The sequence below is a fragment of the Heterocephalus glaber genome, unplaced genomic scaffold (genome assembly GCF_053883595.1).
Source record: "Heterocephalus glaber isolate CG9 unplaced genomic scaffold, H.glaber_assembly_v1.0 deba00001594, whole genome shotgun sequence".
NCBI lineage: Eukaryota > Metazoa > Chordata > Mammalia > Rodentia > Bathyergidae > Heterocephalus > Heterocephalus glaber.
Window position 1 is genome coordinate 14,790,432 of NW_028258369.1, and position 23,654 is coordinate 14,814,085.

The 23,654-nt window shown below is 42.5% G+C and overlaps 1 protein-coding gene across 2 annotated transcripts in view; it reads left to right on the plus strand.

Moving 5' to 3' along the window:
• The window catches only part of Cltrn (collectrin, amino acid transport regulator), a 65,895-nt gene that overhangs the window by 34,536 nt on the left and 7,705 nt on the right, over window positions 1-23,654 (plus strand). For both annotated transcript variants that reach the window (XM_087193705.1, XM_004866110.3), the window contains 3 exons: window positions 409-494; window positions 12,849-12,962; window positions 18,748-18,942. In XM_087193705.1, the coding sequence (XP_087049831.1) occupies window positions 409-494; window positions 12,849-12,962; window positions 18,748-18,942 (395 nt within the window). The remainder of the gene's footprint in view (window positions 1-408; window positions 495-12,848; window positions 12,963-18,747; window positions 18,943-23,654) is intronic.

Consider the following 23,654-nt stretch of genomic DNA (forward strand, 5'->3'; position numbering starts at 1 on the left):
CAGTTATACTTTCATACTCACATAAAATAAGGTGTTAGCTGTGGTTGGAGTGTCCTTAGATGCATGCAAAAAGCAAGGTGAGCTAGGGGATTTAGGGTCCTGAAGCACACATCAATAAATCAAGGAACCAAGAAATCTGAACTGATGGGGGAATAAGTGCAACTAATACGTACCACATGGCTACTGATCTTACAACAGGAAGCACACCATACCTCGAATTATAGAATGCCCAAGATATGCTACCCAAGACATTATGAGACTTGATTTGTCACGGTCTCTAGTTTTCAGTGTGTGAGAAAGGAGAGAGAGAGAGAAGAGAGAGCGAGAGAGAGAGAGGAATGAGTTCACCATCTAATGTACCATTTTTTACCTCATGCACCTACATTTTCTGTTTTCCTTCTCTTTCAGTATATCTGGGATAAAAATGAAGAATATCTCTTCAGAGCAATGGTGGCTTTCTCCATGAGAAAAGTTCCCAACAGAGAAGCAACAGAGTAAGCAGTGAAAAATCTAAACTGATTATTTGAAATATTATTTGAAACAGTGCATTTTTTCGAACCTTGATCTTTTTTGGGGGGGCATACCTGGGTTAGAATGCAGGACCTTGTGCTTGTGAGGCAGGCGGCAGAACCACTGAGCTAAATCCCCGGCCCTCAAACCTTGATCTTGAAAATAATTTATTCATCACTTTTTAGGAGACCCACATTTTCATGTAATATTCCAAAGAACTTTTGTAATGTGGCTCAGCTTATAGCTTATATGATATCATGTTTAGAAATGCCCTTTGCTCAGAAGGTGACAGGAAGAGAAATAAACTCCAAATTGCAGTAATGTGCTTTCAGCTTTCTGCATTTCTATTTTATACTTTTTTTTTTTTTTTTGCAGAGAGAGATAGTAAAGAACTCCATTCTCATTTTGGAAATCAACTAAACACTATGTATAGATTTTCTCCACAATTGGTGTCTATCATAACACCTTTGTTTTCTTTTCTTTTTTGGTACCGGGGATCGAACTTAGGACCTTCAGCTTGTGAGGCAGGCGGCGGCAGCACTGAGCTAAATCCCTGGCCCATACCTTGCTTTCTTAAAAGCTCTTGGTATAACTTTTCATAGTTTCGAATATTTTCTGTTCTTCTGAAGGAACCTTCTCTGTTTATGGGATCTCCTTCCTTCTTGATTTGTGGTTAGGGTAACACTCCTGGTCTCTCTGTCCTGCCTCCCTGGAAAGCTGAAATGATGCTCTGACTGGTGAGCTAGGAGGTGAACCTGGGTGTGAGTTCCTTTCTCTTTGACAGCCAGCTTGCCCCACCCCCCGCCCCCGGCTTTCTCAGGGTGCTACTTCCCAGCTTAGTACAGAACCAGGCCTCTCAGCCAGTGGCACACACACCTCTGGTGCTGTGCTTGCTGGCTGACAGCTCCAGAGCACTTACATCATAGGCGCTGTTACCCGCCTTACATGTTACTCCAGCACATGCTGCTGCCTGCCTCGGCTCAGCTCAGCTCTACCCAAGACAGTCGGGGGAATTTATTTCATTTCAGGATTTTCTAAAATAAGAAAGAAAATTTGCCTGGTGATTTAAGCTATAGCCCAGCCTTTTGTTTTGGTCTCCTATCTGTTTTATTCTTCAGTCTGAATTCTACAATGATTCAGAGCCTGGTGCAGAGGATTACTACTATTGGCTTCCCTCAAACTCGAGGTATCTGATGCATGGGTTGTAAATGTAAAGAATAAAACAGAAGAGTGGAACTTGAGGAAGCAAAATAAACATAATATATGTATTCGTGTGTACATACCCACATATATTTTAATAATATATACTTTAAATAAATAGTTATATGTTTAAAAATTTAAAAGAATGTATATGGTAAAATAAAAGTTTGCCCTTTCCTATTTTTAAATAAATTTTTATGATTCATAAATTTTATAAATGATTTTAGAAAAAATATGTTTACTTTACTTTATGGCATTAAACTGTAGCATTCTTTCCACAACTATTTATAACTTTTTTCAATAAAAATAAGGTGATCACATTGCAAAAAAATGAAAAAGGAAAACAGCCTTACACTGCTAACTCAAGTACTGTCTTCATGTTTCCCACTAGTCCGTCCTACAACCAGATTTTATACATTGTTGTATTCCTGGCACTGCCACTTCCTCTAAGCACCTGCATTTCATTTGGTACATGATTCTGTTAAATTCAATATTGTCATTCTTAGGAAAAATGAATTGAAAAGATAACATTTCAGATTAATTTTGAGGAATTCAGCTTTGGCATATTGTCCTCTGAACCTAGAATATTGTAGGAGTGTATGTATATCTGATCTGGTTTATTTGAAAGGTGTTTTACTCGGAATTGGGCATCCAAGATACATAGAAGCTTTATTAGCAGTTGTAAAGAACGATAAGTACACAACTATACCAGGGGTCAGTAAGTGTTTTGCTGTGAGGGCTCAAGCAGTACGAGTCTTGGCAGTGATGCTGTCAGGGAAATGAATCATAGCAGGATATGTGTAAGACATTGTTTAAAATATGTTCAGGATATCCACATGCTGGGAGAGACTCTGCACACATGGCCATAAAGGAGGCTGTATTTCTCCATGCACAGTCTTCTCCTTTGGGAAAGGGCAGCATGTAGTGAAAGATAAGATTGAAAGTCACTTTGCAGAGAGGCTGCCTCTTTCTACAATGGTGGATCAGTGGAAGATAGCAGGCACTTGGCAAGTGGGTCAGTTTTAAAACCTTTTGGTGTTAAAAGCTCTCTTGTTGCCATGTGTAGAGGTTGAAGTCTGGGATGCGGTAAATATCATTTCTACGGTGGCTTCTGGATCCAAATCTTGGACATTGGCTGTTTATTGCTGTTTTTTCCCTTGTTGATTATACACAAGTATTGCGGAAGACTTTGAAGATGCTGTTTAGCACAAAGAATAAAACAAATTGAACTGAAACTTAAGCTATTCAAATAATGAAGAGAGTGATGAATACTCTCATTTTTATCCCAGCTTTGACCCAATCCTTCCTACAATATCTCTCATATCAAGTTCAATCCCTGGCACTCATACAGAGCTCCTTATCTCCTGAGGTTGCCTCTTCATGTTTGGAAACCTACAGCTGGCACATTCTTACAGTGTGACCTTGACTGGCTAAGAAAGAGAAGGTGACTTCTAGAGAGAGGCCCTGGCTGAGTCCATGCAGGACTTGCTGCAGAGCTGATCTGCTCAGGGTACCATCAGCCCAGCCAGGCAGTGGAAGAGAAGCCAGGGTTCCCTAGGAGGGTCAGAGTGGCAGAGGACTTGAGCCTGCAGAGAGGGCTGTGGCAGTCCCCCCACCCTGGCCGCCCCCAGGGCGGGGGGCCAGAATGGCTTCCTGCACGTGTGCACGAGTGTGGGTGTGGACAGCTGGGTCCCTGCAGCTAGCCTGGATTAGCTGTAGATTCCATACCAGTGAGGATGTGTTTGGAGAGATCCCTTTGTTTGTTTGCCTGACTACCTTAACCCAGGCAGAGAACTGCTCCTCAAGGGTGGAGTTGTGCATGAGAGGGGAGACTGGCATCTGATTTCCTGGCTGGATGTTCCCCAACTCGCAGACATTCTCAGCACTCCCCCAAGTTGGCACCAGAACAGCAGTGACTGGGGTTCTAGAGTGTGGGCTGGGGTCTGCAGTCAGCATGAAGGTACCCTGGTGCTAGCCTCTGGTGCTAGCCTCTCAGCTGGAGAAGCCCACAGGCGGAAGGCTGCTTGAGACCCCTGTGGTTGAGGTGAGGGCAGCTCTCAGCAGTCTGAGCCTGCATGTGTTCCTGGGGCCAAGAGGAGGCTTCTCAGGGGAGCTGGATGGAGTCATTGCCTGTTGGGCTGAGAACCATCTGCAGGGCAAGGCAAGGCAGTGGAGCAAGGCTGGAGCTGCACCACTGGAGGGGGAGTCGAGTGGGTGGAAGAGGGCGGTCAGAGTGCAACACCCATAACAGGAACTTTAGCCAAGATCAGAGAACTTTGCCTTTTCTTTTCTTTTCTTTTCTTCTTTTTTCTTTTTTGGTACCTGGGATCAAACTCGGGACCTTGTGCTTGGGAGGCAGGCGGGGAACCACTGAGCTAAATCCCTGACCAACTTTGCCTTTTCTTATGTGTCTGATCCCTCTTGTCCCTTTCCCACTTGTAAATGAGCAAGAGGGAAGCATGGGGGGAGGGTGTGTAGGGTGGAAGTGCAGTGGGGAGGATGAAAGGCTGGAGCCCACCTCCCAGGGCCCCTGCTTGGGCCAGAAGGGCTGGAAGGAGAGCAGCTGCTTGTGAGAGGCAGGAAGGCAGGTTTGATTAGCCTGGCCTGGATGCTGTAGTCGCTGGAAGAGACAGGAAGGCTGCACCATCTGCTCCAGATGCTGTGGGGAGCTGAGAGCTGACAGAGGGGCCCAAGGCAATGGTGTGGGAGACGTGTACTTCTTCCTTCGTTGTGGTCCACGAGGTCTGATCTTCAGAATTAAGTAACTTCCATCAACAACCTGCTATGTGCTGGCCACTGATTTAAATTGATGCATAACCGAGGGCCCACAGTGCCCCAGGGGCACAGCCATGAACCTGGCTGTGAGAGACATTATAAGCGGGCGGACTAAATGTGATGGGAACCAGGGAATTCTTTCAAAAATTATTTACAAATCTTCGCAAATGGTTTTCTTGGTATTTGCTGGATTTTCTTAGAATGGATGAAGGAAGGGAAAATGATTTTAAGAGAAAGTTCTGGTTTCTTTACATTAGGTTACTTGAGCTTTTCTTGAGAGTAGGATTGAAGATTGATTGCAACATGGTAGTTTCAGCTGTTTGCAATATAATTTAGGGCAGGCTCACTAAAACAGTTTTTGCATGGCTTTTAAAATGTTCTAAATGAATTCTTAGGAAGCTATGATCTAAGTTTAAAGTTTAGTGTATTTCTCAGATAAATTGAGAAATTTATCTACCTAGTTTACTCAAATTTTGCCTTTTAGATCATTTTTACTTTTCATAGAGGTAGATGTATAACTGAGGCATGGCTTTCTCTAGGTAAAATGGTGTAGGGCCTGTAATGGATTTCTTCCTCTGCTTAATTATTCAGGGATAAGCCTTGTGATCTAAAAATGAACAACATGATTTTGTATCCATGGTAAGGTAAGGGGATTAGTGGTCTTGTGCTTGTAAAACGGCAGCCCAGCTTCCATTTAGTCCTTTTGATTTCCAGAAACAAGAGCCTCATTCTTACCACCCCTTGGATACTGTTGCCCTTGGCTGGCCCCATTGATGAGAAATGGTAGTGCAGCCAGTCCTTAGAGAATTACCTTCAGATCAGGGCTTCCCACACTTGATGGGAGAGAGGAGACATTTTTTACTTCTTCTTAGTGATTTGCTTGAAGAAGCCACTTGTGTATGTGTTAATGTATTGGTAAAAAACATTGGTTAAAATGTTTCATGTGAACTGAAATATTTCCATCAGACCCCTACATATTGAAAATCTTGAAAATAGTAAGTTTTATTTATTCATGCTAATGGCATTTTAATTTACTTATTCTATCAAAACATAGTATTGTTTTTTGTGCTTGAGATTGAACCCAGAGTCTCCTGCACACTAAGCACGTGAGCTACATCGTCAGCCCCCAAACACACTTTTAAATGTTGGACATGTTTAGCTCAATAAGTACTTGATGGCTGATTAGTTTTCCATCAGTTAAAATCTTGGAGGAGGGCCGGGGATTTAGCTCAGTGGTTCTGCCGCCTGCCTTGAAAGCGGAAGGTCCTGGGTTCGATCCCCAGTACCAAAAAAAAAAAAAACTTGCAGGACATGCAATCTAGTCATATTTGGAAGAAAGACCATGGAGAAGTTACACTTGTACACAATCTATAAATGGAAGGATCCGATATCCTTTGATTCCTTAATAAGTTAACTACTGAACTTTCCAAAATTATCCTTCCTGTCATTCCCTTTTTTAGTGCCACTCCTCTCCATTGTCTCTTTCTTTTGGTTACCCCACCCACAGCACACTGGGAATTCCTATTTCACTGCAGTTTTCGTGTTATAATGCATGTCAGAGTACTGTATTTGTGTCTGAGTAAGTGAAGTTTCAGCAATAATCTTTTTCCCTCTTGCCTTCCCTTATTTCTTATTGCAGCCCCTGCTCAATTTGGTTTTTCACAGAGTCTTTCAGGGGAGAATTCCAGAAACAATGATATTTGAAGCTTATTTCATCCATCCATTCATTTCACAGTCACTGACGTTCCTCATGGGCCTCCCTTCAGAGTATAGGAGCTCACACCGAGGACAGACTTGGACCTTGTCCTCGTCCCATGGCTCAGAAAACTCTTCTGTATTACAGGTGGACAAACCATTTGATAGTTCCTCTGGTGATCTATGGCTGATAAAATTAAACAGAGTGTTCTTTGCTTGGAAACCAAGGAGTTCAAAACAGAGCAGATCTTCCTGACAAAGACTGAACAAACCTCATGAAATCTTGGAGCCTTTTGCCCTCCTCATGTCCTGGGTCTATTCTCACAGGGGGCATGGAACTGTGTACAAATTCGGAGATTTTGAGAGTTATTGGCTTCCATTTTGGATTTTAAGGTTGTGCTGGGCTCCAGACACTGGTCTTGGTTTTTAAGGGTGTTAGTATCTCTATTCTTGGCACCTGGCTTCATGGGAATGTTTGTGGAACCTAAATGCCCTATTAGTGGGACCGCTTCCTACCACCCTTAACCATATTGTCTAATCAAGATTAGCTCTTAGTAAACATTTATTACTGGATGACATATGCTTAACTTCCTGGCTCTTAAACCAGGGGGTGTGCATAGTGACACAGCACCCGCTATGGCCTCTTCTTTCACGGTAGTCTGCTGGGAGGGTGCTCCCACCGTTGGCATGGCATGCAGTGATCACAGTGAGAAGTAGCTCCTGAGTGCTGATTTTCAGTACCCTATGACATGAGCTATTTTCTCAGAACATCATCCAAGCAAGTCGTAAGTCCCAGCCCACAGCTGTGTGTCTATTTTCACCTACTGTCTTTGCTTTGTGGAAGCCTTCAGAGCAGGCCATGTGTTCTTCTGGCTCCTTTCTCATAACCTTGCTACTTTAAGAAATAAGCTTATTAACTCCTAGGGGTTTTTTTTTTTTACTCTATTTAACCAAAATACAAACATATCTCTTCAATTATATTTGTCCAATTGTCCTTTGTGGAAAATTAGGTTACTTTTTTGTTTGCTTATCTTTGGGAAGAACCATCATGTAGGAAGGATACTAAATATTCTTCTGTGGAGGAAGATTCCAGCAGATAAAGCTATTCTCCTTTCTATTGGTCTTTTCTGTGTTACTGTAATGAAGTGCCCAAAGTAGCTGCTTTATAAAGAAAAGAGGTTTATTTTAGCTTACAGTTCTAGAGGTCTAAGGTTGAGTGCCACATCTAGTAATATCCTTTTGTTGGCAATATCCTGATGTGGTACAGGACATTATGTGGCAAGAGACAGGGAATGTCCGTGTGTGCGTGCGTGTAGGCATCCATGCATGCACGTGCCCACGCGTGTGTGTGTGTGTGTGTTGCCTCTGGTCTCTCTACTTATAAAGCCAGCAGTATTCAGTCATGGAGTCTCCTCCTTGGTGATTTATGTAATCCTAACCTCCTCCCGAAGGCCCCACCTCTAACACCACAGTCAGATTAAGATTCCACCCTCTTAATACAGTGGGGATGAAACTTCAGTATGAGTTTCACAGGAGACTAACCATATGTAAACTGTACTAACCTTTTTCCTAAAATCAATCCTAGAGAAAGGGTGACTATGGGCACTCCCCTCCTCTCTCTCTCTCTCTCTTTCTTTCTTTCTTTCTTTCTTTCTTTCTTTCTTGATATTGAACCTATGGCCTTTCACAAGGTTAGCATGTATCCTGCCACTGAGGTACACCCCCAACCCTTTTAATTTTTTTGAGACAGGACTTTTTTGAGACTAAGTTGCCCACCCTGGCCGGCCTTGAACTTGTAATCCTCCTGCCTCAGCCTCCTGAGTAGCTGTGATTATAAGCATGCATCACTGCCCCTGGCTGATATGGTGCTTCTTAAGACACTAGGGCAGTGAGAGACCTTCTAATACATACTGTATACATTTGGGTAGGTAGCAAAGCTAACTTTTAGACATTTTAAATAATTATTAAGACCACCCTTCTGCTGATGTATGCCAATATTTTGCACTCGAATACAGCTTTTTCTTATTTTCTAAGTATGTATCTGTTATCTCTTTATCAATGAAGTTAGTAAGAACTGTTTTTATAACCTTGCTCAGTTTTTACCCTGAGACAATATTATTGTACCTAGACATCTTTTAAAATAACTACTTTGCTCCTGCACTTTATGTGTGTGTGTGTGTGGGGGGTATTTAATTTGGAAAAAGATTTAGATTTACAAAGTGTCATTAAGATAATACAGAGAGATTCCTGTGTTCTCCACTCGGTGAGATTTTTGTCCCTTTACTACTCCCAAGGATATCTGAAAATGTCTGGAGGCATTTTTTAGTTTTTCCCAATGGGATGTGCTGCTGACGTTGAATAAATTTAAAGAACAGTAGGTCCTTGACTTTACAAACATTCGAGTTGCAGACTTCCACAGGTGTACTATAGAAGACTCACTTTGTTGGCTGATGAATGAATCCAACTTCTGAACAATTCTCCCAGATCGGAACTCGTTCATAAGTCGGGGACTTATTGAACTTGAATTCCTGCTGAGAGGTAGTGTGGTTCCATGGCAATGGGGACAGAGGTGAGCATTTCGGGGCACAGGTGTGTTGATGGAATTGTCTGTATCCGTCTACTGCTTTATTTTCCATTATAGGACTTGTATTCATTTACTTGTTTATCTTTGTCTCCATCCCCTTAGAAAGCAAACTCCACGAGGAAGGGAATTTGCTTTGCTTATGTTGTATTCTTTGGCTCTCTAATGGGGATTACCCTGAAAGTCGTGCTGGAAGGGTCATGTGAAGATGCTTCAGACGGGAAGAACCACACAGGCCAAGTATCCAAATGACACAACACCTGGCTTCTGGCCTCCTCTAGGGTGTCCAGAACACTATTTTGAATTTGTTTAATTCAGGTACATGGCATGTGCTACACATAATATTCCACATCCTATCTTTTTCACTTGTTGGTATACTTTAAGATTCTTAGTTTTACTTAAGAATAGGTAGTTCTAGTTCAGGGGTGCTTTTGGCCCTCAGGGAATATTTGGTGATGCCTGGCGACATTTTTGATGGTCACAAGTAGAGGTGGTACTAACGATAACTAGTGAGTAGAAGCCAGGTCTGCTGGTGAACGTCCTACTCTGTGCAGAGTAACACCATAGTCCACAATTATCTGGCCTGAATTGCTGCACTTTAGAAACCTTGGGCCGTTTCTTTCCTTTAGTCTGTGGCATAGTATTCTTAGGCTATCTTTACCCATTCCCCTACTGATGGATATTCACGTTGTTCCAGATCTCTGCTGTGATGAAGAGCACTGCTGCTGTCTGTGTGCACAGCAATTGCTGGTAGCCACACTCTGCTCTAGGAAACACTTTGCAGATGCTGCCATAGAGTAGCTGGCCCTATTGGCGCCCACAGCACTGCTTGGGGCTCCAATTCCATGCACCTTTACCAGCACCCGGAATTATTTAACTTTTAAATTTTTGCCAAATTTGAAAGATTTACAATTGTTCTGTTTTGTTTTGTTTTCTGGGTACCGGGGATCGAACTCAGGACCTTGCGCTTTTGAGGCAGGCGACGGAAACACTGAGCTAAATCCCCAGCCCTTACAATTCATTTTTAACAATTTGGGATTTTTTTGATTATTAGTAAGGCCAGATAAAAAGAATCATTCACAACCTAAAGCACTCTACATGAAGTTAGTGGAAATATTGTTTACCACTCATCACCCCGTCAAGATGCAAATATTTTTTGGCAAGCACGCACCACTTCATTTTGTTCAATTTTGTATCTTTGATGGGTATTATAAAACTGTACATTTTGGGTGACTAAACCTGTTTTCTTGCCAGAAGAGGTCACTGATGCTCAGTGGTTTGTCCCCAGTGTGATTTTTGACCTCCCCACTGCAAGGTTTATTTGGCGACGCCTGGAGAGGCTCTTGGCTGTGACAACAGCAGGGCACTCCTGCCACCGATCGGTGGGAGGCCAGGGTGCTGCTTCCACCCCCCGGGCACAAGCCAGTCCCCAACCAGAAAGAATGATCTGGCCCCAAATGGCAAGAGGGCCAAGCTGGAGAACCCACGGGGCAGAGTCTCTGAAAGAAAGAACGTGACAATGTCTGCTGATAAAGTTGTCAACTTTTATTATTTCATAAAATAACAACAAACATCTAACTAGAGCGCCCTGGCAAGAGGCAAGTGCAGGGCTTTGCAATGAGCTCTTCAGCTGAGATCCTGGCACGGGGCCGGGGGCAGCCTGGTGGCTGGGCGACTCCTAGTTGGGAGGAATGGATGAGCTATAGCTCGGAGTGGCAGGAGCAGGTGCCACGGGCCTGAACATTTGGGACTCCAGGAGCCCAGCAGGCTGTGTGTACTGGAGGGGAGGGGCCACCACCAGGCTGGGCCCCGGGAAGGGCAGGAAAGGCAGGAAAGGCGGGCAGGGCCGAGGCCCCCAGTAGGGCGGCAGCACGGGGACAACTGCCTGGAACTGGGCAAAGCAGGCCGGGGCGGGACTAACGCAGGCCGGGCAGCAGCCCAAGAAGAAGGCTCCCGCGGGGCTGAGAGGCGGGCGCAGGTCCGGCGGGCGTGGGACCGGCGGGCGTGGGACCAGCGGCCCGGGCCTGGGCACGAAGGCGGAGGTCGTTTCGGACCTGCTGTACACCGGCTGGAAGGCGGACGGCTTGGGCTTGGAGCTCTGCCTTCTCCTCTTAGGCGCAGGGACCTCCGAGGCGAGCGGCGAGTCCCACGTCCAGGGCCCGCTGGGGCAAGGCCCGAGGGCCATCCTCTCGGCGTGGACCGGGCCCCAAGTTCCCGCGCGGGCCACCGCCAGCTGCTCCTGGAAGTGAAGGGAGCTCAGGGCAAAGGTGACCCGCGGAGGGCCCGGCGGGGCGGCCCGGGGTGCTCCCGGGCCCTCTGGGCCCTGGCCTGGGCCCGGACAGACGGCAGGGGACAGCGCGGCGGGGGGACGCACCTGGACCTCCCAAGGCGGGAGCCCCACGGCGGGGGCGGGCGTGGGGCCGGGGGCGGTGGCGGACCAGGCCAGGGCTGGAGCTGGCCAGGGGCCTGGCGCCGCAGGGGCCTGACCGGGAGAGGCGGGCACCTCCGAGGGCACCCTCCAGGGTGTCGCCATCCGGGGCCGGGGTGGGCTGGCTGCCGCCTCAGGCGAAGCGCAGTGGCGAAGCGCGGGCCGCGGTGACGGATGGTTTCCGGGCGCTGCCAGGCGCGGGGGGGCACTGGGTACGCGGCGACCTCTGACCTCAAGGATCCAGCTGTGGCCGCTGTGGCACGAGGCCACCCGGCGCGACGGTGGCTGCGACGCCCCATGCCCCTGGAGAACGCAGAACGCTGCGGCCTCCGCGCCGCCCTGGCCATGGCTGTGCAGGGGCGCAGCTCTGGCTCCAAGGGCCTAGACGCGGGCCGGACCTCTGTGCCCGACGCGGAAACCCAGTCTGCGGGCAGTGTGCGCTGAGAGAGGTCCTGGGGGGCTCTGGACAGAAGCCGCTGTCTTTCATCGGTGGAAAAGCGGACGCAATGTGCTCGCGTGCAGTTTCCAGGAGAAACAAATAAGCCCTTCACTTGGATCAGCAAGGCTTGATGGATGTGTCAGTCTTGGGGAATGGACGTTGACGCCACTTTCTGCAATTTAGCTACTGAGGAAATGGCCCAGACCATCTAGGATTTGTGCGTTATCATTGGCCATGTTGATTCTACGTGGCTTCTTCTGTAACTGTCAGCCTTCGCGCCTCCATGTGTAAACGTCTTTTCTCTCTACACTCATGCCATTTGTCTTTTCACTTATACTGGAAATCATGTGTGTAAAATATAGCGAGTCATAATTCCAACTTGCAGTTGAAAAGCATGGAGCTCCAAAACACTGTTGTCAAAGGCCACTGGTTATTTGATTACAGCTTTTAAGTGTGGAGATCTGTCCAAGGTGACAGAAAACAATTGTTCTTGAGACTCTTTTCTTCAAGATCTCATGCAGAATACACCTCTTGGGATGGTTCCAAATCCGGGGAGGGAGAGCCACAGAAATAGAGGCAAATCGACCAAATATTTAATCAAGAGCATGATGAACAGATTCTTTTGGCTCCGAGAGGGCTGAATGGGCAGGGCACCAATACACTCGATGGGGAAACGACAGGCTTGTGTGGTTTAAAGAGGTCAAGTACTGAGGAAACTGAGAGGCTGACAGCCACTACGTGATGGAGGAGATCCATACTGCTCCCCACTTCCTATTCCTTTTTTGAAGGGGGATTCCTTTTCATTCCTTTTAAGAAATGGTGTCCAAGCATGTGATTTTGAACCAATTAGAATTTCCTATATAATTTTTCTTTCTGTATTCCTTCAAGTGTTAGTTACGACTCTCCAGACAACTAAGATACTTTGTAGGACAGCAACTGTGCCAGAGTGTACCGTTCAATACTATTTGTGATGATTTATTATTATTTTTGTTTGCAGTACTGGGGATTGAATTCAAGACCTCATATTTGTCATTGAGCTACATTCCTCGCCTTTTTAATGTTTTTTTGAGAAAAGAACTTGCCCAGTTGCTCATATTGGTCTTGAATTTGTAGTCCTCCTACCGCAGCCTCTCATGTAGCTGGGATTACAAGTGTGTGCCACCAGATCTGCTTTGGGATGCTATTCTTCTAATGTATTTTTTTCTTTCCATTGTCTGCAGAATTTCCCATGTGCTACTTTGCAATGTAACTCAGAGGGTGTCATTCTGGTTTGTGGTTACAGACCCTTTGAAAAATCATACTCTTCCTGCTGATGAAGTACAGTGGGCCATCAGGTAATTACCCTTAAATGCGCCCTCTACTGGCCAGTTTGCTAATTAACTCAACTTTTCATAGATACTGAAGTTCTCATTCTCCATCTACTCACGTAGGATTTATTGAGTAAAATGTTAGAGATTTCATTTTGTTTCTATTAGGAATCAGTGTAGACAAGTGGTTCCTATCCAATGACAATTTTTCCTTCAAGCAGACATCTGGTAATGTCCGGACACATTTTCCTTGTCACAACTTGGGGAAGGTGCCACCAACATCAAGTGGCTAAACTAAGCTAGGAATGTTGCTAAACAACCTACTATGCATAGGACACAAAGAATTATTTAACCCCAAATGTCAATCGTGCTGCGGTCGAGAAACTCTGGTTTAAAAATTAGCTAAGAATGTTTATTATTGTCTTCTTTGGGCAAGAACCTTTGTATGGCTCTACTGTGATGGGATCATCACAGGGACTCTGGAGCAGCCACGCATAGGTTCTTAATTTGGCTTTGCTTTTTACTATTTGAATACATACAAGGTATTACCCTCTCTTTGCCTTCCTCTCATCATCTGTGAAATATAATTACGGTTTCCTTCCCTCAGAGCTACCTACTGAGATTCAAAGAGTTAATCATTGTAAGGAGTTTTGAGCAGTTAGTCATACTTTTGAATTTTATTGGAAAACCAAGAAACATATTCTCATTTCTTGTTTCTCTAAAGACTAACCTTTTTCAGTCAACATAGTCTTTAGCTTTAAAAGATAATTAAAAACAAAATAATAACTCATACATATAAGTTAAAACTGAATACTATTTATTACCTCAGTTAATGAGGGAACCAGGAAAATGTTAAAACATTTTTCAAGGTGGCTTCAATGACTGAGGAGTGATGGACTACATCACTCCTCAGATGCATCTGTGTGTCTATCAGTCAGTGATCAATAGTGTTCCACCAGACATAATTCACTTGATTTTCTATGGACAAGAATATTTCCATTATGCTATTTTTCTAGAAATTATAGATTTTCAGAATAGCTCAAAGACAGTAAGTCGTAGAAATGGCCCAGAAAGATGCACTAGGCAAGACATTTGGTAAAAATGAACAGTAATTAATTTTTTTTTATTTTTAAGGAATTGCATTTTATTTTTTATTTTATCTTATTTTATTGCAATATTGGAGATTGAACACAGGGTCTCATATGTTCTGGGTAAGCACTTCTCCACTGAACTACATCCCCAGTTATCTTATTTTATGGGACAGGGCCTTGTTAAATGGCCTGTGTTGGACTCGAACTTGAGATCCTTCTGCCTCAGGCCTCCCAAGAATTTTATTTAAAAAAATGTAGGCTAGGGTGTAGCTCATTATTAGAGGGCTTGCCTAGAATATGTCTTCTGGGTTTGAGTGACCCCTCTTTCCCATCCTGCTCTGTCACTCCATTCTGACCTCTCAGCCCCCGTCCCAACTCCTCCTGTAGTAATCTTTTATTTTTTGCCTGATTTCAGTCTTTCACAGTTTTTCCTGACATTTGTTCCCCTTTATTCCTTGAGATTATAACTAAGTTTCAAAAGTGAAACTAGTTTTTACTTTCTTTTTTTTTTTTTTTTTGGTACCGGGGATCGAACTCGGGTCCTTGAGCGGCGGCGAAACCACTGAGCTAAATCCCCGGCCCCTAGTTTTTACTTTCAAGAAGCAAAAAGATGCAATTTGTTTTGCTTTCAATTAATGTGTACTTTGTGTGCATCAGAACTTTGAATAGCGCACGTGATTGATGCTGGGCAAAGGTATATGGAAGAATGAGTTGAGGAAGTAAACTGTTTTCATTTTTTTTTTTTTTTTTTGGTATCGGGGATTGAACTCGGGACCTTTTGCTTTCGAGGCAGGCGGTGGAACCACTGAGTTAAATCCCCGGCCCTAAACTGTTTTCTGAACAAAGAAAGACCGAAGCAAAGTACCCTTCCCCACAAAAGATTTACAAGTTACTGAAATGCTTATTTTTTTTCTTTATAAAGGAGAAATACCTAGTGAAAAATCCTACTTGCTGTCTGTAAAGAATTAACACTTATGATAATGAATATATAATCAAATGCCAAAAGTTTTTGTGAACAACTATTTCTTGCTGAAGCAGAGGGCCTAAGGATCTGTATCAATGGGAAATGGTTTAATCTGCTCGAACAAGGGGGTTTGGACTAAATTGTTTCTGCACTTTTCCCACTAAGAAAACTCCTAAGTCCCACCACTTAAGGAGTAATAATTAGAAATACAAAATTCCATTCAAGCCTTGTGATCTGAGAGGGCTTCAAAGAAAATGAAGACACTGTAGTTAAACCAGTCTTGAGTTGATGTGAGGAGGAAGAGTGAGTGCTTGAGGTAAAGGCAGGGAAAATTGATAAATATGCTCTCAACACAATGTCTTATTTCAGAGGTCCTAGCAGGGGAAGCCATAAAGGAGGTGGGGAATGGCCAACCGAATAAGAATTTATATTAGGAATGAGTAGGGTGCCTCAGCCTTGGATGAAAAGAAACCAGTACCAAAAAAGAATAGAGTGCAAGAAAAGGAGATAGTACCTAGAGGTAATAGGAATTTCAAAGTTGAAGAATCCATGTGGTTGAGCAAAAATTCTAATTCTACCTAATATTTGTGCCACACTTTCTGGTTCACAAGGTCTTACGCATCTATGGCACTTAATACTAACACTAATAATTTTTGAGTAAAGTAATTATTATTATCCCTCGTTTATAAATGAGGAAACTGGGCCAGGGATGTAGCTCAGTGGCGCCACAACCTGCTTGGCAAGCTCAAGGTCCTGAGTTTGATTCCCGGTACCGGAAAAAAAATGATATATATAAATGAGGAAACTGAGGTTCAAGGAGATTGATTTGCTCAAGCGATGCTAGAAAGAAAATGAATAGATGTGTGCTGGCACCATATCTACAGTGATTTTGAGTCTATGCTAGAGTATACACACCTGTGAGATGAGGCAAGGGAATGAGCAGCCAATTCTAATGTGTCTGTTGTAGCTCTTTTGGGGAGGAGTGGGGAAAACTTTTATTGATCTGACCAGCTTTCCTAGTGGCAGGCTCAGGCAGAACTTCCCTTTCTGCCCTGGCTCTCACCTTCCCTCTCTTGGGAGTTCATGGGTTACCTTAGGAGAGAGAAATCCCAGGGAGGGGTGACAGGCAGGGCCAGGGGAAAATACACAGGGGTGGGACCTGAAAGAGGCTCAGGGAGGTGTAGGAAAGCTGGGGTTGCCACCTCATCCAGATAAAACATCCATACAGGCAGAGGCAGGCAACCACCCTGGGCGGGCCCTTCTAACCTTGCCAGCATGGGACGGTCGGGAGGAAGAGCGCCCCCTAGAGGCTCCTACTGTGCCCTTCTTGCCATCAGCCTTCCACCAGTGCCCTCAGCTTCCTTAACGCTCCACTCCAGATAGGACGTTTTCTTCTCCAGCTCCTTAATGTTTTCTCTGCCTATATTTCTGACGGAATTATTTCCATGGATTGAAAAATAAACATTCTTTCCTACATCTTCATACATATTGGTTTCATCTGCCAAAGTCATAATCTATAACTGAAAGATGTGCATGTTTTTCATTGTGCTTAGCTGTTCAGTCTGTCTGTCTGCAAACTTCACCTTCTGTCGAGTGTCAATAACTTTGGCTTGAAACTCTGTGAAACTTTTCTTCAACTCCAGATCTACAGGGGTGCTATTTTGGTGCACTTCCTGTTGTAGTTTATTTACGAAGGCCAGGCCTAGTCCAAGCCTGGTCTTGGCCGAAAGATATACGTAGTGGTTGACACCAGTAGTGAAGAATACTTAATCTGGTTTTGACCAGTGTTTGTTGAGCTAGAACTTCCAGTCAGCCTGAGAAGGGAAGGAGTACATTCCTAGTGAGAAGGTTAACCAACTAGGTAGATAGAATCAGTATTCAGGGTGACTTTTCATTTTTCTCTGAGGTATAGCTTAGCAGTGGGGTTCATTAACTTGTGGAAAGGTTTGTGTTCCAGATTATCAGCATTAGATTATGAGAAAGGAGACCATGCCATAGTTTGGTAAAAATTACATTTAAATTATTCCTTGATATAGATTTTCTGCTAGGGTTTCTTTTTCACATCCATGAATAATCACTGCTTCAGCATAGATTTTTTTTGTATGTGGCACTGGGAGTCCAACGCAGGACCTCATACATACTGAGCAGTGCTCTACCAGTGAGTAGCGCCCCCAGCCTTTAGTGTAGATTTTTATTTGCTAAAGGAGATCTTTCCTGATGGCCCAGTGGCTGGCCTGCAGAGATTCTCAAGCCATTACTATCGGACTCTAGACATGGATTGTCCTATCAAGCACTTGAACTGTGGCCAGTCCAAAATGTATGTGTAAACTGCACACCAGATTTAAAAGACAGCACAACATAATGTGAGAACCAACTCAATATTGACTGCATGTTGAAATTATGTTTTCTTGAATATATTGGACAAAAATATATTATTGAAATTAATTTTACTGGTTTCTTCAAATTTTTTTTTAGCACAACCACTAGAGAATTTTAGGTTATACAAGGTTCCCATTATATTTTTATTTTCCAGGGTGTTCTAAAGGTAGATGAAATCTGCTTGTGTAGTGTAAATTTAGTAAAGGCCTTGGGGCCGGGGATTTAGCTCAGTGGTTTTGCCACCTGCTGTGCAAGCGCAAGGACCCAAGTTCAATCCCTGGTACCAAAAAAAAAGGCATGCACCACCACGCCTGGCTAGTAAAGGCTGTAAAGTATCTCCAAGGAATCTACTTACCTAGTTTGCAAATTCCAAGTGGAAATTCATTCATTTGTTTTCAGTTAAATAAATCTTTACCACCAACCCCTCCTTGACTGCCACCATCACCCAAAATGCAGATTTTCCCCAAGGAAAGTATTACATTTACCTTTATATTTTTCTACACTTTTCGACTCCTGAACCACCATTGCCTTCAGCCATATGGAACCACTTGCTGTTTCCTGAACAAGTCATACTTTACCATGACTCCATTCTTGTGTTCGTTTTGCACTTAGGTCTAAAGAACTCCTATTTGTCCCTCAAAACACCGCTTAAAAATTGCTCTACAGAAAAGCAGCCCTGACTTTTGTCTGTAATATATTTGGCCTCCCCTGTGCTACCACTGTGCCCATCTTTGTCTGTTCAACAGAACTTACACACTGCATTGGGTTTGTGGATGCATAATCAGCCACCCTTCTATACTGTAAGCACCTATGTTTATTTCACGTTGTATCCCCAGTACCTAGCACAATATCTGATACTTAGTAAGATTCTGACAAGCATTTGTTCAGCTAATGGGAAAGAAATCAAGTTGATGGATTTGAAGCCACTCTTACTTTATGTTTTCTTTTTCAGTCTCTGTTTTTCTTTTCTTCCCATATTTATCATCCACTCTGGGCATTTAATTTTATTTCAAGGGGCTATGGGTATTTATGTAAGCCACCTTAAGCAGAATTCTGCCATTCTAATCTAGACGCTGCATCTCAGGGAATCAGACATGGGGGACAGAGCTCAAAGCTCAGGACTCACGGTTAGTTTTGGGACATTCTCAACAAAGGAGGGCAGGTGTGCACAGATGGGCATCGCTGGCAGCCAGGACTGCAACTACTAAAAGCAAGCACAGCATGATTGTCTTCAGCAAACTTTCTAACCAACCTGAAGTCTCCTGCTAGGACAATGCTTTGTTTAAAGAGATATCTATTACCAGGGAAAGCCAGGTCTGTACTTGGTTTCTAAAGTTTTTTTCTCTTATTTTCTTTTTAATTATTATTGCATTTTTAGAATGAACCGGAACCGGATCAACAATGTCTTCTTTTTGAATGACCAGACTCTGGAATTCTTAAAAATTCCTTCCACTCTTGCACCACCCACAGACCCATCTGTGCCCATCTGGATTATTATATTTGGTGTAATATTTGGCATCATTATAGTTGCAACTACACTACTGGTTTTGTCAGGGATCCGGCAACGTAGAAGGTAAGATACTTAAAGGGAATGATTCAAAGGGCATTTGCTTATGTTTTCATGACTTATAAAAATGAGAAGATTTTTCTCTGGTTGAAGGTAATGCCTCAAACTTGAAAAATTCTTCATTTTCAAGATGTCACTTAGTTTTTTGTCTTGTTTGGTTCGTTTTAGAGTCCAATGACCCTTACTTAATGTGATTCTTTTCATTATTTTCTTTCTCTCTATTCTATACTATATGAATGTCTCATATTCAGACTTAATTTTCGTATCTGTGGTGCGGTTTTATATACTGAACACACAGAGCTAAGCAGACTTTTCGGGTAGTCAGAGTTAATCTTTCATAGTCATCCATGTCCAAATGCCAACTCCACAGCTCCACAGTTCCTTCAAAGCCTCTCTACCTTGGCTTGCCTCTTCGCCTACAGGCCACACTCTCATCCCAGATGCCTTGTGCTGCTTCATTCATCCCTCCCATTGCTGGATGTGCATCTCTCTAGTGCCTGTGATAGATAGTGACATTTGGGTTTCTCCTGGCCTTTGAATCAACTCCATGCATCAGAAATACGTGGAACACTTGTTTTACTCACCAAGTTAGAATCTCTGAAGGGGATGCATTTTAATGAACATCCAGGTTATCCTAATTCACTTAATTTGAGAGTTTTCAATATTTATTTATTGTGGTACTGGGGATTGAACCCAGGGTTTTCTTTGTACTGAGGTACATGGTGTGATCAAAATATACAGTGAATGTTTAAAATTTAAAAAAATGTATAATAGTTAAAGACACATTGCCATTAATCGTCCTCAAGGCACCCACCCTCACTTCAAACACACTTAAATCATTGTTCTTAGAACTTTCTGAAGCAATTCTGGAAGTCCTCTTTCACGATTTTATGAGGTATGATCAAAACTATGGGGAATGCTGCCACCAAGTGCTGTCCAAAAGAAGGGGTCATAAAGACACTATGGCATGTCCTCATCGACCTTGCTCATCAGATTTGGCACTGTGCAACTTCTCTGGCTCTTTCCCAAAGTCAAAACAACCGTGAAAGGTAAACATTTTGAATCCATTCAGGATATCCAGGCAGCCACAACAATGCAACTAAAGACAAAACTGCTTCAGAAAGGGGATAAATGTGTTCAAAGCAAGGGGGAGTATTTTAAGGGGATTTAATGGCAATGGGTCGTTTACTCTAATCAATTTTTAAAATTTAAACATTCACTGTAATTGTTAATCATACCATATATATTCCTATTCCCTTTTTATGCTTTAAATTGAAATGGGATCTCTCTCATTTGTTAAGTTGCCCAGGCTGGACTCGAACTTGTGATCCTCCTGCCTTAGTCTCCCAGAGTGCTGGGATCCATGCCCCACAAAAACTTCCAATTTAACAAATTATACATAGGATCCTACTTCTTGAGTTCATTTACCTGGGTTCTGGGGCCACTTGCAAACTTTGCTGTCTGAATGGCTGATATTGCTTCCAGAGGGCATTTCAGACCAGGGGGAGAGTTACTGAGGTAGTGAGAAGGAAAGGAGGCAGGATTTCTCAGCATGGTGAAAAAGGAATAGAATTTTGTTTATAAATACCTCTAATCCAGAGGCAAAGATGAGAGATGCCTCAGATCTTCAGTAAATACTTTAACGCTTCTAAACCTTCTGTTCTGCTCCCAAGGAAGAGGAATTCTGATAAATGGGAATCATAGGGACAGGCATTCCAAAGTCCCAGGGACACGATTTTCAAGTGTTGGATGTGTGTGGCCAACTGTGTGTTCAAGTAAATGCATCTCTTGATGTTTACTACTTTTCATGTTTTACCCTAGTTACTGACAGGAAGCATCTTAAATCTTAGACACTGTAAATTTTTTTCACAAATAATAGATGGAATAGCATGGAATAAATGTGTCTATGCCTCAAATTAAACACTAGATTATCACCAAGTTGTTCTTGCTTGATATTCTTAATGATCTTGACATGACATGTAATGAAAAAAAACTTGACATGAGGTGTTTGTTTTGCTTTTTGTTTTCAGAGTATTAAGAAAATTCTCTTGCAACATTAGAATACCTATGTTTAGTCATTTTAAGTTTAGTATTAATTTTGAGATATTGTGTTTCTGTAGTTTCAAATGATTGGCTACCTGAATGAATTCACTTCATCTCCGTGGTTCCCAATTTCTTCATTAATACAATGTAATGTAGGAGTTAGAAGAAGGGATTCTGGAGATAGACCACTTAGATTCAAAATATCTCTTAGACTGTGCACTTGTGTATAATCCTTTAACTGTGTAGATATCAGGAAGCACAAACAATGAGTCAATGAAATCAAATTTGGGAAAATATGGTTTGTGGTGCTAGAGTCAAGCTGGCTGAATTTATCTTTACTGTCTGCACATAGATAACTTTTCTAGAGCAACAGCAAGGTATACTGGAAATAATTAACTCGATAGAATAAAGCAGTCAATACTGTAGAGTGCTTAGAGTGGTACCTGGCACATAGTGAGCACTCAGTAAGTGTTAGCTGTTACTATTATTTTATCATCTTGCCATTTGCTGGTCTTTTAGCTAGTTTGTGATAGGATCAGCTATTTCCTTCTCGGCAGATTCTGCAGTGATATAGTATTTGGGTGCATAGCATTATAATCCGTTGCCTGGGAGAAATGAGGCTGTTGTTAACTCCTCACCTTCATAAATTCATTTCATGTTCAGACTAGGAAAGCAGATGGACAGATCTCTTGTGTAAACTGGAAAGCATCAATAATTAGCAAATATGGTGAGGACAATTATGACAACTTCCTGGAGATAAATTGTTTGTTGTGTTTTAAGTTTGATACAATCTGTGGTAGCTTTGTTGTGGGCAAAATATTGCTTCTAAGATGAACAAAAGGGGAAATCTGAAGTGCGGGGATCCCTAATAATTGTGATGAAAACTCTTTTTATCATGGAAAAGATAAGAGCTGCTCTTCCTTAAGCCTTTAGTCAAGCCTTGAGCTGCTAGTCCTCAAGCCTTGAGGAAGACAGAGAAATGTTTAACAATCCAGTCCATCCATTGGTAATAATGAATATAGTTTGTATGGTCCAAAAATCGTGAACTTAAATGATCTGCAGGGACCACAGCGTCATCTAAGTCATATGGAAAAGAGCGTCAGAGTCATCTGGGATGTATGCATATTTAAAATTACTGTTGAAGAAATGTGTCATGCAAACTGTTAGTGATTCCATTAGTTTTGTCAATAACAGCATCATGTTGATTATAATGTGGAGCGTGTGCGTTGGAGTCCAAACTAAGTAAACTCAAATACCAGCTGTGCTGTTTACATACATGATCTTGGTCCAGTCACCTAATTTCTGTGGGTCTCAGTTTTTCCATCTGCCCCTGGAACACAGTATCTCTTAGGGCTTTCATAAAGACTAAATGATATAAATGCTGCATAAAGTACTCTGAATATAGTATGTTAAACAAACAGCAATTATTATTATTTAAGAACAACTTAAACCATTTCTGTGATTAAAGGGTGCTGGGAAACTATCTTTTTTCCACATGATATTGCCACAGTCCTTTAAGATAATTCTCCAGTTTACTGACTCATTGCTTGGGATTTTATTAGTTAGTAAACATCTATTCTTTTTTTTATTTTAAAGGCATAGTTGACAAAATTGTATATATGTTTATGGTATACAAGATGTGCTTTGGTATATATATGTATATGTATATATATATATATATATGTATTGTGAGTGGTTAAATCAAACTAACATATCCATCACCTCACATACTTTTTTATATTTATTGAGTTTATTGGTACATTTTAGGTATATATTATGATCACATTGATCATTGGGAATTTGTACCTGTACATGATATATCTTGGTGCTTATTTTTTTTCCCATTCCCCTGCCCTTCCTTTAAGCCCCTCCACCACTCCCTATTTACATAAGTTTTTTTTCTTTTTTCCTTCTTTTTTCATTTTTTCTTTCCTTTCTTTCCTTCCCCGCCTCTAGTTCCCCTTCCCCTTTGAACAATTTCTTCCTATTTCACAATATCTATTATGCATTTTGATCCTTATTTTCACTTTCAGTTTCTCACACCAGAGAAACAATTTGGTATTTACACATGTGTGCCTGATTTATTTCACTTAAGAGTATGGCCTCAAGGTGCAGCATCCATTTAGCTATAAATGTCTCTAGTTTATCTTTCTTTATGGCTGAGTAGTACTCCATTTTAGAATCAACCACATCTTCTTTATCCAGTCACCAGTTGATGGGAGCAATGGGCTGTTTCCAAATTTTAGCTATTACAAACCGCCACTGTAAACATGCGTGCACATATATTGCTGCCATCACCTCACATACTTAGCTGTTTTTGTTTTGTTTTGTTTTGGTACTGAGGATTGAAGCCAGGGCACAGAGCTACATCCCAAGTCCTTTATTTTTTACTTGGAGACAGAGTCTCGCTAAATTGCTAAGTTGCCCAGCCTGGGCTCAAACTTGAGATTCTACTGCCTCAGCCTCCCAGAGTGCTGTGATTATAGGTGTGTGCCACCATGCCTGGCTACGCACTTAGCAATTTTTATGATGAGAACATTTAAGATCTACCGTCTTAACAATTTTCAAATATACATTATTATTAGCTATAGTCATCATGCAGTACAGTAGATCTCCCAAACTTACTCATTTTATCTAGTTGAAACTTTATACCCTTTGACCAAAATCTGCCTGTT